Source organism: Chiloscyllium plagiosum, unplaced genomic scaffold (genome assembly GCF_037043375.1).
Source record: "Chiloscyllium plagiosum isolate Xiang-an unplaced genomic scaffold, Cpla_swu_hap1 HiC_scaffold_4, whole genome shotgun sequence".
Taxonomy (NCBI): Eukaryota; Metazoa; Chordata; class Chondrichthyes; order Orectolobiformes; family Hemiscylliidae; genus Chiloscyllium; species Chiloscyllium plagiosum.
This window is the reverse complement of record NW_028270142.1, coordinates 90,969,172-90,984,831: the sequence shown is the minus strand read 5'-3', so window position 1 is coordinate 90,984,831 and position 15,660 is coordinate 90,969,172. Positions and strand designations below refer to the sequence as shown.

Sequence of the window (15,660 nt, the reverse complement as noted above, 5' to 3'; positions counted from 1 at the left end):
GTATAAGTTCTGCTAAGATTTGCTTTCCCAAAATGCAGCACCTCGCATTTATCTGAATTAAACTCCATCTGCTACTTCTCAGCCCATTGGCCCATCTGGTCATGATCCTGTTGTAATCTGAGGTAACCTTCTTTGCTGTCCGCTACACCTCCAATTTTGGTGTCATCTGCAAACTTACTAACTGTTCCTCTTATGCTCACATCCAAATCATTCATGTAAATGACAAGAAGTCGAGGACCCAGCACGGGCCTCCAGTCTGAAAAACAACCCTTCACCACCACCCTCTCTCTTCTACGTTTGAGCCAGTTCTGTATCCAAATGGTGAGTTCTCCCTGTATTCTGTGAGATCTAACCTTGCAAGCCAATCTCCCATGGGGAACCTTGTCGAACCCCTTACTGAAGTGCATACATATCACATCTACAGCTCTGCCCTCATCAATCCTCTTTGTTACTTCTTCAAAAAACTCAATCAAGTTTGTGAGACTTTCCATGCACAAAGCCATGTTGACTATCTCTAATCAGTCCTTGCGTTTCCAAATACATGTACATCCTGTCCCTCAGGATTCCCTTCAACAACTTGCCCATCACTGATATCAGGCTCACTGGTCTATAGTTCTGGTCTAGACTTGGGGTTCAGATGCTTCATACCTATGCTGCCTAATTACTGGTTCCAAATCTTTTACAGGATTATGATATAATTATTGGATCATAGTTGGAAAAGTCCAATTTGGGTCTATCCAATTGGATGAAAGTTCAAAACCAGCCCACATAGCCCATTACCTACATTCCTACAATTAATTTTCTCACCAAGTCCATCTTAGAATTACGGTTATTCTAAGTTTTGCTTTCCATTTCAAATATTCACCCGATTTATGAAATTCCTATTCATTTTTTATCTCCTGATTTTCATCCAATGTTCCCTTAGTATCTTTCTAAGGACTACGATAAATAGTTTCTCAGGTTTAAATGGTCAATAGCTTGAAGACGTTGCACATTATTTTCTGTTCCATTTATTATAAAACCCAGAATACAAGCAATTTTATCTATTCCTACTAAACACTGTATTTGCCTTCAGCAATGACCCCCAATCTTTTTATTGTTTTGTGTCCAGCTGATTAACTATTGAACCATCATTGTCATTCGTCAATTTGAGTGTAGATATTTTCTGATCAATCTGTTCACCTTTGGAACAGTTTGGACTTCAATCCAGGTCAATTTCAAAGGACTACATCAGAGACTGAGGAGTGGCAAATGGAGTTTAAGAAAAATGTGAGAAGTTGCATTTTGGTAGCGTAAATCAGGGCAGGACTTATACAGTTAATGGTAGGTTCCTGGGAGCACTGCTGAACAAAGAGACCTTGGAGTGCAGATTCATAGTTCCTTGAAGGTGGAGTCGCAGGTAGACAGGATGCTGAAGAAGGCCTTTGGTATGCTTGCCTTCATTGGTCATTGCATTGAGTATGGGAGTTAGGATGTCATGTTGTAACTGTACAGGATATTAGCTAGGCCACTTTTGGAATACTGTGTTCAATTCTGGTTTCTCTGCTACAGGAAAGATGCTGCTAAACTTGAAAGTGTACAAAAGATTTATAAGGATGTTACCAAGGTTGCGGGGATTGACCTATCAGGAGAGGCTGAATAGGCTGGGGCTATTTTCCTTGGAGCGTCAGAGTCTGAGGGGTGACCTTATAGAAGTTTATAAAGTCATGAGCTGTATGGATAGGTGAATAGGCAAGATCTTTTTCCCATGATAGGGGAGTCCAAAACTAGAGGGCATACTTTTAAGGTGAGAGAGGCAAGATTTGAAAGGGACCTAAGTGACAACCTTTTCATGCAGAAGGTGGGCCGTGAATGGAATGAACTGCCAGAGGAAGTGGTGAAAACTGGTACAATAACAACATTTATAAGGCATCTGGATGGATGCATGAATGGTTTAGATGAATATGGGCCAAATGTGACCAGATTAATTTAGGATATCTAGTCGGCATGTACGATTTGGATTAAAATGTCTGTTTCTATGCTGTAAATCTCTATGTCTCTAAATGCTGATGGATTTTTCTCAAATTAATTGGATCAGCAGCTGTTTAAACTTGTCCTTCCTCTTTTTTTAATAGGATTTTCCAACAAGAATTGACAGATTGCCTTTCTGGTCACAGGGTGGCACTATGGCTATTTTTTAATGGTTAACTGTATTTTGATTTAACTTGGTCAGTTTTCCTTTTGGTTTACTATAAATTTGGGTCAGTTGTTAAAATAGGAGGTATTTTGGATTAAAATGATGGCCAATAAATCTTAATTATCAACTAAGAGGACAAAAGTACTATTTCCATTTAAATGTAAATTCATTCAGATTGGATCGCATTGCCTTGGTACTGTGCAGCCTATGGAAAAGGCACTGAATCAATTTAGTCTCACAGGGCTGCGTTAATGAATTGTCACACAACTTAAAGAAAGAAATGACAGCTTAGTAGGAGCAGCATTGTAAATCAATTGGTTGCAGGTACTGGGTGAGAGAAGATGGATCTGGGCTGTGGCCAATTCAGCACTGCAATTGTCTGCACTGGGATACGTGATGTACTTTTCCTCATTAAGACCAGAGACAGCAGCCTTCTGTTGTTCAAAAGAGAGAGGTAGAAACAATAAAGAAAAAATGGACCAACAGAAAATCCTGCAAATCTCCTTTCAGCTCTGACTTGGCAATGCTTTGTATCTTAAGTATGTGAGGTAACATTATTTGCATTTATGCATATATTAAAATTTTGAAACACATTATATATTTGCCACATTTTTTTTGCCCTTTCTACAGATGTAGGCCAAACTGTAGCAAATAATGTTTATTATGGGGACATGAATCTGAGAAAAGCATTTTTTTCTTAGTGAGAAACAGAAGCTGTGAAGAAACGAAAGGGTTTACATGTCTTTATAGACAAAGTACTGGAAGCTAGAACACTGCTTATTCTTTAAGCAGATGATTTCTTCTAAAATATGCCTAGCTTTGGATATTTCGTGTGGTTCGAAATGACTTTTTTATTTATTTCAGATTGCTATGAAAGGCAGCAGGGCAAATCATGGGGCCTGAAGGTTTTTTAGAGTGTTCTGAGACATTTTTTAAGCTTAAGTGAATGCCTACAGCTTGGAGAGAGACTTTTAGTTTCACTTTTGACTTAGAGTGAGCAGGCATGTGAAGTCCTTGAACTAGAATGTCTATGTGGAAGAGTGTTGGAATAAAACCTTGACAAAGTACTTAAAGCTAAGTACATTGCAGCTCATTTGGTAGCTCCAGGAAGAAGCTTTCTGCATTTCCAGTCTAAAAGTTGAAACCATAAGTGATTTAAAACAACTAAGGTGTTGAAGACAGAGACACTGGTGTGAGTATTATACGAGTAGTGTTTTGGGTATTGAACAATTGCTGTTGTTTAATTTCAATTTATAAAGCAGATATGAGATTATATTTTTATTGTCTTGGGCTTTGGAGAACTCAGTTGGCTGGATAGCTGGTTTGCAATGCAGAGTGATGAAAGACTCTCTTTCTCAATCTCTCCCATTGCCAGAAGCATGACCCACAGGTTAAACCACCACCACAGAACATAGAACATTACAGCGCAATACAGGCCTTGCGGCCCTCAATGTTGCACCGATCTGTGAAACCAATCTGAAGCCCATCTATCCTACACTATTCCATTTTCATCCATATATTTATCCAATAACCATTTAAATGCCCTTAAAATTGGCGAGTCTACTACTGTTGCAGGCAGAGCATTCCACGGTCCTACTACTCTCTGAGTAAAGAAACTACCTTTAACATCTGTCCTATATCTATCATTCCTCAATTTAAAGCTATGTCCTCTCCTGCTTGCCACCACCATCCAAGGAAAAAGGCTCTCATTGTCCACCGTATCTAGCCCTCTGATTATCTTATATATCATCTCTGACACCAGTCATCTCTGTCTAATGAGAGAGCAACCTTATGGTCTAGTAGGATGATATTAACTTCTTACTTTTACTGTGTAAAATTTGTATTATAATTAGACAGTTTGAATTATTCTATTTAACTTTTTTGTAATAAATATCAGTTTGATATGTTAAAACAAAATCTGCAGCACTGCATATTTTGTTTCAGCAAAAGACCACTTCATTCAAACTAAACCAAATAAAATTATGATATCAAACCAGGTTCCTATCTGGGATCCAACTTGCCTAGGAGTAACATCAGGTGGGGACATGACAGTTCCCAAGTTTGACTGACAAATATGGAGTTGTTGGCTGTGCAAATAAACTTAAGGTGAGCCCTGTTATGAAGATATTTGAAGCAACAGATACCCAAGTTGTAAAGTGTCTGGAAGAACTCCAGAGCATTTATAAGAGATATTTTCATCTGTTATTGGATCTGCTGCATCCTTCTAAAGAGGGGCTAGAGAAGTAGACAACCTGTCTACACAATGGTTGGAACAGTTGCGGAGGAAGAAATGTCTCTGAATCTGCCATACAGCTGGCTTCTGCTAACATGAAGCAATATCTCCACATTCCTTGACTGTGCCAAGAGGCTGTCTGGCAGACCAGTTAATGCACCTAGCATCTTGGTCTACGTTCCCCTGAATGTGCTCCTACATTAAGATCCTGATTTCAGTTCTGTACAGCAATACTTGTTTGCCACCTTGCCCTCATGTGCACAAGTCCTTTAGCCCTGGCATGACTGCAGCCCAGTCATGTACTCTTGGCTCAACACGTATTGATTGCAACTCATGCTAACCTTTCTGGAATAGACAGCACCAGTATTTGAACATGGGGCTCCAAGTATCGGATCTGATAACCGACTGCTCCTGAGGTTCCTGTGGTTGGGCAACCAGCAATTCTTGAGTGCCTGAAAGCAAGAACTTAGTAATGGAAGGTTGGTGAGAGGAAGGGAAGATGTAGTGGGCAGCAAGATGTCCATAGTAACACTATCAGCAGCTTGTTGATCATGTCAAATAACAGCACTCAAGTGAACTGGGAGTTTATTAATGGCAAAGGGCAAGAATGTGCCATAGTTCTTCATGGTTGTTTACTTGGGACTTTAGTATGGCCTTTGGTAAGGTTCTGCATGCTGGACTAATTAATAAAGTTGGATCACAGAATGAACTTGCCAATTTGATGTAAAATTGGCTTAACAGCAGGAGATAGAGAGTGGTGATGGAGTGTTGTGTTTCGAACCAGATGCCTGTGACCACGGGGATCGGTGCTGGGTCCACTTTTGTTTATCATTTATATAAATGATTTAGTTGAGAATATTGAAGGCATGGTTAGTAAGATTGCAGATTACACCAAAATTAGTGTACAGTGACGGTTATCTAAGATTACAAAGAGGTCTTGATCATTTGGGTCAATTGCTGAGGCGTGGCAGATGGGAGTTTAATTCAGATGAATGCAAGGTATTGCATTTTGGTTACAAAAAACAAGGTCAGGACTTATACAATTAATGGTAGGACCTTGGGTACGGTTGTAGAACAGAGAGACCTCGGGGTTCAGGTACATGGTTCTTTCAAGTTTGTGTTGCATCTCCAGCAGATGGTTAAAAAAGGCATTTAACATGTTGAATAAAGGAGGTGGGACATCATGTTGAGGTTGTACTGGATGCTGAAGAGGCCTCTTCTGGAGTACTGTGTCCAGTTCTAGTCACCCTGTTAGAGGAAGGATATTATTAAGCTGGACAGGGTTCAGAAAAGTTTTACTAGAATGTTGCAGGGAATTAAGAGTTTGAATAATAAGAAGAGGCTGGATAGATTGGGACTTTTTTCACTGGAGTGTAGGAGGTCAAGTGGTGACCTTATAGAGATTTATAAAATCATGAGGGTAGAGATAAAGGTGAATGGCAGGTGTCTTTTCAAAAGAGTGGGGGATTTCAAGACCAGGGGACATATTTTTTAAGGTGAGAGGAAGATTTTAAAAAAGGACATAGGTGCAACTTTGTTTTACACACAGAGCAGTTTGTAAGTGGAATGAATTTCCAGAGATAGTGGATGTGGGTACAGTTACAACATTTACAAGACATTTTGACAAATACATGAGTAAGGAATATTTGGAGGGATATGGACCAAGCACAGGCAGATTGGACTAATTTAGTTTGGGATTATAGTCGGTATGGACTGACCTGACAGAAGGTCTGTTTTGGTGATGTATTACTCTATGATTCTATGTAAGGCAAAAAAATCAAGTTATTATTCATTTCTTCTTGTTATGGTTAGAAGGACAGAAAATATTCCAACAATACAATGAAAAGGTGTCATGTTCCAGAACAGGAAACAATGAACTCTGCCAGATTAAGGTTTTTATGGAGGGAAGGCGAAAGAAACCAGGGAACTACAGATCTGTTCATCTGAAATCACTAGCAGAGAAAATGCTAGAATCTACTACTATAAAGAATGTAATAACTGGATATCTAGAAAGTAATGTTATAGTTGGGCAGTCAATAGAGATTACTGGAAGGGAAATCATGTTTGACAAATCTTGACAACCCAAGAGCTTGTTGAGGATTTTACTGTAGATCAGTTAAAAATATAAACATGGATATGATGTACTTGGGTTTTCAGAAAGCTTCCTTAAGATCCCAAAAGGATGGTGGGTTATGAGAGATTGGGTATAATACACTGCCGCCGCAGAGTTCCAGGGAGGTGGAAGAGAGGATTGGCAAAACTATTCTGGGTAGGAGTGAAAGGAAGAGGGTGGTCATTATGGGGGACTTTAACTTCCCCAATGTTGGCTGGAAATGCTATAAATCTAGTACGTCGGATGGATCAGTTTTTGTCCAATGTGTACAGGAGGGTTTTCTGACACAGTATGTAGAAGGTCCGACAAGAGGAGAGGCCACACTGGATCTGGTGCTTGGTAACGAACCAGGCCAGGTGTTTGATTTAGTTGTAAGTGAGCATTTTGGAGAGAGTGACCATAATTCAGTTACGTTTCATTTAGCCATGGAAAGGGGTAAATACATGCCACAGGTCAAGAATTATCAATGGGGCAAAGGCAATTATAATGCGATTAGGAAAGAATTAGGATGCATAGAATGGGGTAGCAAAATGCAGGGGATGCAGACAATGGAAATGTGGGGCTGGTTTAAGGAACAGATATTGCGTGTCCTTGATAGGTATGTCCCTGTCAGGAAGGGAAGAAGTGATACGGTAAGGGAATCGTGGTTTACTACGGAAATTGCATCTCTTGTTAAACAGAAGAAGGAGGCTTATGTGTTGATGAGGCAAGATGGTTCAGATGAGGTGATGGAGAGTTACAGATCAGCTAGGAAGGATTTAAAGAAGAGTTAAGATTAGCAAAGAGAGGACATGAGCAGTCTTTAGCAAATAGAATAAAGGAGAACCCTAAAGCTTTCTATAGGTATGTGAGGAATAAAAGAATTACTTGGGTAGGAATAGGGCCAGTCAAAGACAAAAGTGGGAAGTTGAGTGTGGACCCTTTGGAGATCGGAGAGGTGCTAAACGAACATTTCTCATCAGTTTTCACTCAGGAAAAGGAGAGTATTGTAGAGGAGAAGAATGAGGTATGAGATATTAGACTAGAAAGGATCGAGGTTAATTACGAACAGGTGTTATCAATTCTAGAAGGAGTGAAAGTAGACAAGTCCCCTTGGCCTGATAGGATTTATCCAAGGATTCTCTGGGAAGCTAGGGAGGAGATAGCAGAGCCTTTGGCTTTGATATTTGAGTCGTCATTGTCTACAGGTTTTGGACCAGAGAACTGGAGGATTGCAAATGTGAGCCCTTGTTCAAGAAGGGCAGTAGAGATGACCCAGGTAGTTATAGACCAGTGAGCCTTACTTCTGTTGTAGGAAAGGTTTTGGAAAGGATTGTAAGAGATACAATTTATAGTCATCTCACAAGCAACAATTTGATTTCAGATAGTCAACATGGTTTCATCAAGGGCAGGTCGTGACTCACAAACCTCATTGAGGTTTTTGAGAAGGTGACCAAGCATATAGATGAGGGTAGGGCAGTTGACGTGGTATACATGAACTTCAGTAAAGCCTTTGATAAAGTTCCACATGGTAGGCTGTTGGAGAAAACGCGGAGGCATGGAATTGAGGGTGATTTAGTAGTTTGGATTAGAAACTGGTTTTCTGAACAAAGGCAGCGTGTGGTGGTTGATGGAAAATATTCAGCCTGTAGTCCGGTTAATAGTGGTGTGCCACAAGGGTCTGTTTTGGGACCGCTACTGTTTGTCATTTTCATAAATGACCTAGACGCAGGCATAGGTGATGGATTAGTAAATTTGCAGACAACACTAAAGTTGGTGGTGTAGTGGACAGTTTGGAAGAATGTTACAGGTTGCAGGGGGACTTAGATAAACTGCAAAATTAGGCTGAGATGTGGAAAATGGAGTTCAATGCATCTAAATGTGAGGTGATGCACTTTGGGAAGAATAACAGGAAGGCAGAGTACTGGGTCAATGGAAAGATTCTTGGTAGTGTGGATGTGCAGAGGGATCTTGGAGTCCACGTATATAGATCCCTGAAAGTTGCCACCCAGGTTGATAGTGCTGTTAAGACAGCATGCGGTGTGTTAGGTTTCATTCATAGAGGGATTGAGTTCCGGAGCCACAATATCATGCTGCAACTATACAAAACGCTACTGCGGCCACACTTGGAATATTGTGTACAGTTCTGGTCGCCATATTTCGGGAAGGATGTGGAAGCATGGAAAAGGTGCAGAGGAGATTTACCAGGATGTTGCCTGGTCTGGAGGGAAGGTCCTGTGAGGAAGGGCTGAGAGACTTGAGTCTGTTCTCATTGGAAAGAAGAAGGCTAAGAGGTGAGAAGAGGTAAGAGGTAGAGACATACAGGATGAGCAAGTCTTTTTCCGAGGATGATGACGTCAGCTTATACGATGGCACATAACTACAATTTGAGGGGTGATAGATCTAAGACAGACATCAGAGGCATGTTATTTACGCAGAGAGGGTACGGGCGTGGAATGTCCCACCTGCTAATGTAGTCAACTCAGCCACATAAGGGAGATTTAAACAATCCTTGGATAAGCATATGGATGATGATGGGACAGTGTAGGGGGACGAGCTGAGAATAGTTCACAGGTTGGCACATCGTCGAGGGCTGAAGGGCCTGTTCTGCGATGTATTGTTCTTTGTTCTAAGACAAGCTTTCTGGCCTTGTTTTTGTGTAAAGCCTTCAGCGCTGCAGCAGTAAAGTAAACCTGGTATCTCTGGCTGAGAGACAAAGTGCTAAAAGTCAAGCCAATGCAAGGCACAGCAAAGCAAGTGTTCTATGAGCATGCAGATGGTCTTCACTTACTGTGAGCCTAAGATAGCAAGCAAACAGGCCAGAGATGCAGCTGATTTCCTGATGAAGGGCTTTTGCCTGAAACGTCGATTTTCCTGCTCCTCAGATGCTGCCTGATCTGCTGTGCTTTTCCAGCACCACTCTAATCTTGACTCATCTCCAGCATCTGTAGTACCCACTTCTGCCTAGAGATGCAGCCTGGCCCAGTCCAGGAGCTGGGTGCATCTCCCATTGCAATGTTATAATTATTGTAGTTGTTGCAGACCAAGAAGCATCCTCTGTATGACTTGCAGATGTGCCATACAAGTTCTTAGAAGTTGGTACATGTTGGATGCCAATGTCCTTTGATGTGAGGCATATACGGCTGGTGCCCATTAAGTGTGCCATAGGACACTATTGCTTGCTGCCCAACATGGAGGTCCTATGGAGCAAGTGACGAGCTGACTTTCATGTCTAGAACTGTCAGCATTTAGTTTCCTTATGGGAAGTGGTATATCAGTGAAGCAATATCTGCAATTAACACAGCTTTAATGAGCAACTATCCGTCATTGGCAACTTGCCACCGCTGAGCAAGAATCTCGCCTTGATGCCCGGATCCACGTTAAAAGATGCAGCAAGTTGCTCCAAATGTCAACAAAAGCCTTAGTGGACCTCTGCCATGATGCTACAGCATTCCTACCACAGCCAACATTGTTCAAGCCCCTATAGAATTTCATATATTTCTATATATAAATATTCATCCAATGCCCTCTTAATTGTCTCAAATGAACTTACCACTGCCACATATTGAGGAAGTGCATATCAACCCCTAACTACTCACTGTGAAAAAGAATGTTCTCATCTTGCATTTGTACAAATATCAAACTCTGCTAAATGAGTGTAAAGGTTGGAAACTCTGCTAAATGAGTGTAATGGGTGAAAAAAGGTTGGAACCGCACTCCCGTCAGAGAGAGAAGCAGAAATTCAAGGTGGGCATGCCTAGAAGAGATGTGGCAATGAATTAAATATTAAATAAAAATTGAAAGAACTGTGGATGCTGTAAATCAGAAACAAAAACTGAAGTTACCTGAAAAGCTCAGCAGGTCTGGCAGCATCTGAGGACAGATATCAAAGTTAACGTTTCGGGTCCGGTGACCCTTCCTCAGAACTGTTCCGAGAAAGGGTCACCAGGCCCGAAACATTAACTTTCATTTCTCTTCTCAGATGCTGCCAGACCTACTGAACTTTTCCAGCAACTTCTGGTTTTCTTTCTGATTTACAGCATTCGCAGCTTTTTTTTTAAGAAAGGTTGGTCACATTGCCTTTGTATCAATACAAATGATTAGTGAGAATCCTGAGTAACACAAAAAGGAATTTCATGAAAGTTTGTTTGATCATAGAATACTGACTAATTAAAGGCATTCTAAAATATTACTTGAAAATTAACTAGTTTCAACAAAGAAATACTGAGGTATAAAATATGCTATATTATCACAGCAGACTTATACATATATCTTCCTGCTATGATCAAAGTTCTATACTTAGAACGCATGGTATTAAAAATATTATTGAATAGACACTGAATGATCCATGAATTCTCTCCACATTCTGCCAAAATCCAATTGGCAAGATAGTTTGTGCGTCAACAGAAGTAGCTTTGGTTGTTATTTCAATTATATTTCATTAGGGTATGTGATTTTGTATGGTATGAGATCCTACGGTAAATCGTACGTATGTCTACAGTTACTGCATGTGGTGCAATTTGCTACAAATACAAACTTGTATAAAGGAAGTCCAAGAGGAAGTGAGAATACCGGAGTGGATGACAACAATAAAAAAATCATTTGTTAAAGGAAACCATTTTCTCTAATGCTCAGAGAAATCAAACAAAAGTTATTGCAACCTTCAGGGGATAGAGGTGGTTGATCTGATTCAAGGTACAGCTGAGAGAAGATTGGCCGAGGAGAAATGCTGTTGGAACGAAGTGATGCCTCTATTGAATTGTGCAGAGCCTCTTCAAAGCGTGCAGATTTCAGTTGCCCAGCATATGAATTTCCCATTGTCTGGAAACAAGACAAAGTAATATAAATGAGCAATGCATAAAGCAAACATGTGAAAGCTAGTACTCTCAGTACAAATCCTCAAATATTTAGAATTTTGGACTCCAATACAATGATGATCTTAAAAATATGGTTCAAAAGAACTTAAATGCAGCCTATTTAATCTTTCTCATATAGCAGTGCAGTAATTCTTCTTGAGCAACTTTAGTTTTCCAAGATGACTTGTAGTTAATTTAGTTGGCACTACAGAGCATCAAAGCTGTGGATATTTAAACTTTGACAACCATTTGCAAAGCATTTTAGTAAATCTGGAGATATAGTAATATAGACTTAGAAGTTCCATTGTAATCTGTAATGTGCAGCATTTCATGGGCTAGGTGAAAGAAACTACCAACAGTTCCACAAGATTCTGTAAATCATCAATTTATTGGTACCCCATTATGAGAATGCACTTCAGAACAGAGAAGGAAAATTAAAAGCAGGAGCAACATTTTCCAACCTATCTCCTTTTTCCACTTTTTTCTATTGGCATAACTTCTTAGCCATGTTGTCATAATTTGCTGGGGTTTGCTTTGGTGTAGTGGGCGCGGTGTAGAATCTTGCATTGACTAAAACATTGTTTTCCACAGAAAGAAATTCTGTGCACCCTTTGTATAATCTCATCCCACACATCATCTGGAATTACCTCTTTCAGATCTGCCTCCCAGATAGTTTGAATAGAATCAAGAGAATCTGAGCATACTTCATGGATGTTTGAATAAATAGCTGATAAAGCCCCCTGTAATGAGGAAAATGGTTCTAGAAAGATGTCAAAATCAGAATCATTAGGATGGACGGGGATAACCTGAAATAAACTATGGACAAAACTGTGAACTTCAAAGTATTTAAAGAAGTGGCTTTGAGGAAGTGAAAACTTATCAACTAATTGTTGAAAAGCTGCAAAAACACCATCAACATATAAATCTTTCACAGTTTTTATTCCTAACTTACCCCAATCAGAAAAGGCACTATCCACTAAAGATAGGGGAAAAATATGATTAAACGCTATTGGCACCTTAGTAGAAAATGACTGAAAGTCAAAGTGCCATTTAAATTGAAACCAAATTTTAATGCTGGATAAAACAACTACATTATTTGTGTAAATAGAGGTTGAAGAAAGGAGAGGTGAATGCAATAAAGATTTCAATGTCACTGAATGGGTGGAATTTGCCTCAATAGTCAACCAATTTGGGAGAGCATCAAGGTTCTCATATTGCAGTCAATAGTTCAAATTTCTAATGTTTGCTACCTAATAATAAAACTAAATATTCGGAAGCGCCGTTCCACCTAGTATCTTAGTATCTGGAACAACTGTTTTTGTAACATAAAGAGTTTTTTATTTCAAATATATTCAAGAATGAAACTATCTACTTTACAGAAAAAGGAAAGGGGAGAAATATTGGTATGCATTAAAATTAATAAGAAAATCATAGAAAAATATTTATTTTAATGGAATTAATTCTAGCAGCACCAGACAAATTAGGGATGGACCACCGTTGAAAGTCTCATTTAATTTGTACCAGTAATGGTTCAAAACTTTTCCTGTACAAATTGCCTAGTATATCTGCCACGTGTACACCAAGTTAAACAAAACCATAGTTAGCAATTTTAAATGGTAAATTATCTAGTGGGTATTCCCTGGCATGTTTATTGATAGCAAATATCTCACTTTTGCTAAGATTCAATTTGTACCTAGAAATCTTATTGAAGGATTCTAAAATTAAAAATGCGGTGGGAATGGAGAGAGATAAGTTCAAGACAAACAGCAAAGGATCATCTGCATTGACGGCAGCCTTCAACTCCACACCATTTCTAGTAATGCCAGAAAAATCAGGATGAGTCCGTAGAGCAATTGACAACGGTTCGATTACAATGGCAAACAGCAGTGGTCTCAAAGGACAAACTTGTCTAGTAGAACATTAACTGTAGAAATAGTCAGAGTTCATATTATTGGTCCTAACAGAGGCCATACATACGGTACATACGGTAGTTCGATCCAGGAAATAAATATTTCCGCAAAGCCAAATTTCTCCACAATAAAAAAAATTCCATTCCACTCTATCAAAGGCATTTTCAGCATCTAAAGATATCAAAGCCTCAGGGAGAGTGGATGGGGAAGAATTATAAACAACGTTGAATACCCACCTAAGATTTAAAAAAGGGAGTGTCTGTTGCGAATAAATCCACTTTGATCCACGGAAATTATAGATGGAAGGATGGTTTCCAAATGTTGGGCCAACAGCTTTGGCAATAATTTAAAGTCAACATTTAGCACACTTATAGAACAATTTAAAAGCAAAGAAATTGATGCCTGAGTTAAAGTTTGAGGAAGAGAGCTAGAAATAAATGCTTCAACAAACACATCTACCAAAAGCAGAGCCAGCTTTTTCTAAAATGTTTTATAAAACTCAGCCGGAAAACCATTGGGTCCAGTGCTTTTACCACTTTGCAGTGATCTAGCCGCAGCCTCAAGTTCTACTGCTGTGATAGGTTGTTCCAATTCGTTCACCACATTTTGATCAATAATAGGAACATTAATCTTCTCAAAAACGGTCTCAAAATCTGCTGTAGCAGAACATGCAGTCTTGTTGATTTCTCATGGGTCTAACGTGACACCTGAATTAGCCTTAATTTGTGGGATTAATTGAGATGAGGACATCTGGCACAACTGATGTACCAACAGTTTGCTACTTCTATCTTCTTGTTCATAAAATTTAGACTGACAGTGAAGTAAAAGCTCATTACATTACAACATCATACTCAATCTGTAGGGATATGAGTTTTTTATATACTTCTGAAGACTTAGAGAATACATAAAGAATCTAATTGAGACAGACATTGTGCTCACCCTGCCAATTTATTTTTCCTAAGTTTATTGCTAAGTGCTACATAAGAAATTATTTCACCCCAATGAATGCCTTCAGGGCTTCCCACAGCAAGGAAGCTGTAAGGTCTGGGGTTTTGTTAATTTTTTTAAAAATCTATCTGCTGAGAGACAGAATTAACAAAATCTTCCTCTAAGTGAAAGCATGTATTGAGACGCCAAGGTGGGTGTGTATTAAGAAACTTCTGAAAATGAACATTCATAGAGACAGATGCGTGGTCTGATAAAACAATTGAATCATATTTTCAACCAGAAACGGTTGTGAGCAGTCTGTCATCCGCCAAAACAAAAATACATGTGAAAGTGTGGTGGACATGCGACAAAAAAAAAGTTCATTTTTAGAGGGATTAAAGAACCACCAGGGATCAACAACATTTTCCTCCAGAAAAGTCTTAATTATTTTAACAGATTTGGACTGGGCACTTGGAACAGATGAAGAATGGTCTAAGTGTGGATTCAACCAACAGTTAAAATCTCCTCCCAAGATTAACTGGATTAAAGATAAATCTGGTTACATTGAAAAAAACTGTCTGAAAAAAACCTCATCATCCTAGTTGGGAGCATAAACATTAGCCAAGATCACATCAATATCAAAAATCTGTCCAGTAGAGTCAACAGATAGCTTTAGCATTGGCGAAAGGAATGGATTTATGTAAAAGATTAGCAACTCCTCTCCATCTGCTAAAAAAAGGAGGAAGAGTATACCTGTCCAATCCAACCTCGGTTCACTTACGACTGTCTATATTTTTCAAGTATTTCTTGTAAATAAATTATATAGGCGCTAAGATGGCATAAATAATGTAAAACCTTACTGTGTTTAATTGGGCTGTTCAGGCCTTTGCAATTCAGACTGGCAAATCTAATGTCCCCACCTACCAAGGGTGTTGAAGCATTAAATTGTGTCATATGTAATAATCACACGTAAAATCCCAAATGCGCAATAATAGATAAACAAATGTAAACCTTGTAAAAGTGAGGTATGCGCTGCCCCTCCCTCCCTATACCCATCAGAACAAAACAAACTCCAACCCTTCATAGCACCATCTCCCCAAATCGAATACCCGCCCATCAACCCTTCCCAACAGAAGCACCCTCGAGATGGGCCCATTGAGGAAAAAAAAGTATTTTGTAGCTCAAGCAAACTACATGGCGACCTTAGGGAATTTACAAGTTAACTATACAAAAACTACAAAGCAGAAATGAGTAACAATATAAATATCATAAAAATATATACTATTTATAGTTAAACAATTAAACTCTACATTCTTTAACAATAGTGCAACCTTTCAACAAAATAAAGTCTTGAGTAAGAAAACATATACTTTTTGGCGAATAAAATCAAATATAAGAAGACCATCAAATCCAAGTCCGTAAACACAGCATACCATCCATCTTCATCTCCACAGTGGGGAATGTAG

General features: G+C 39.2%; 1 protein-coding gene across 3 annotated transcripts in view; it reads right to left on the bottom strand.

The window, feature by feature from the left end:
- Positions 1–15,660, bottom strand: part of greb1l (GREB1 like retinoic acid receptor coactivator) — a 351,285-nt gene that overhangs the window by 129,769 nt on the left and 205,856 nt on the right. For all 3 annotated transcript variants that reach the window (XM_043688237.2, XM_043688239.2, XM_043688240.2), the window contains one exon: positions 11,163–11,322. In XM_043688237.2, coding sequence (XP_043544172.1) covers positions 11,163–11,322 — 160 coding nt within the window. The remainder of the gene's footprint in view (positions 1–11,162; positions 11,323–15,660) is intronic.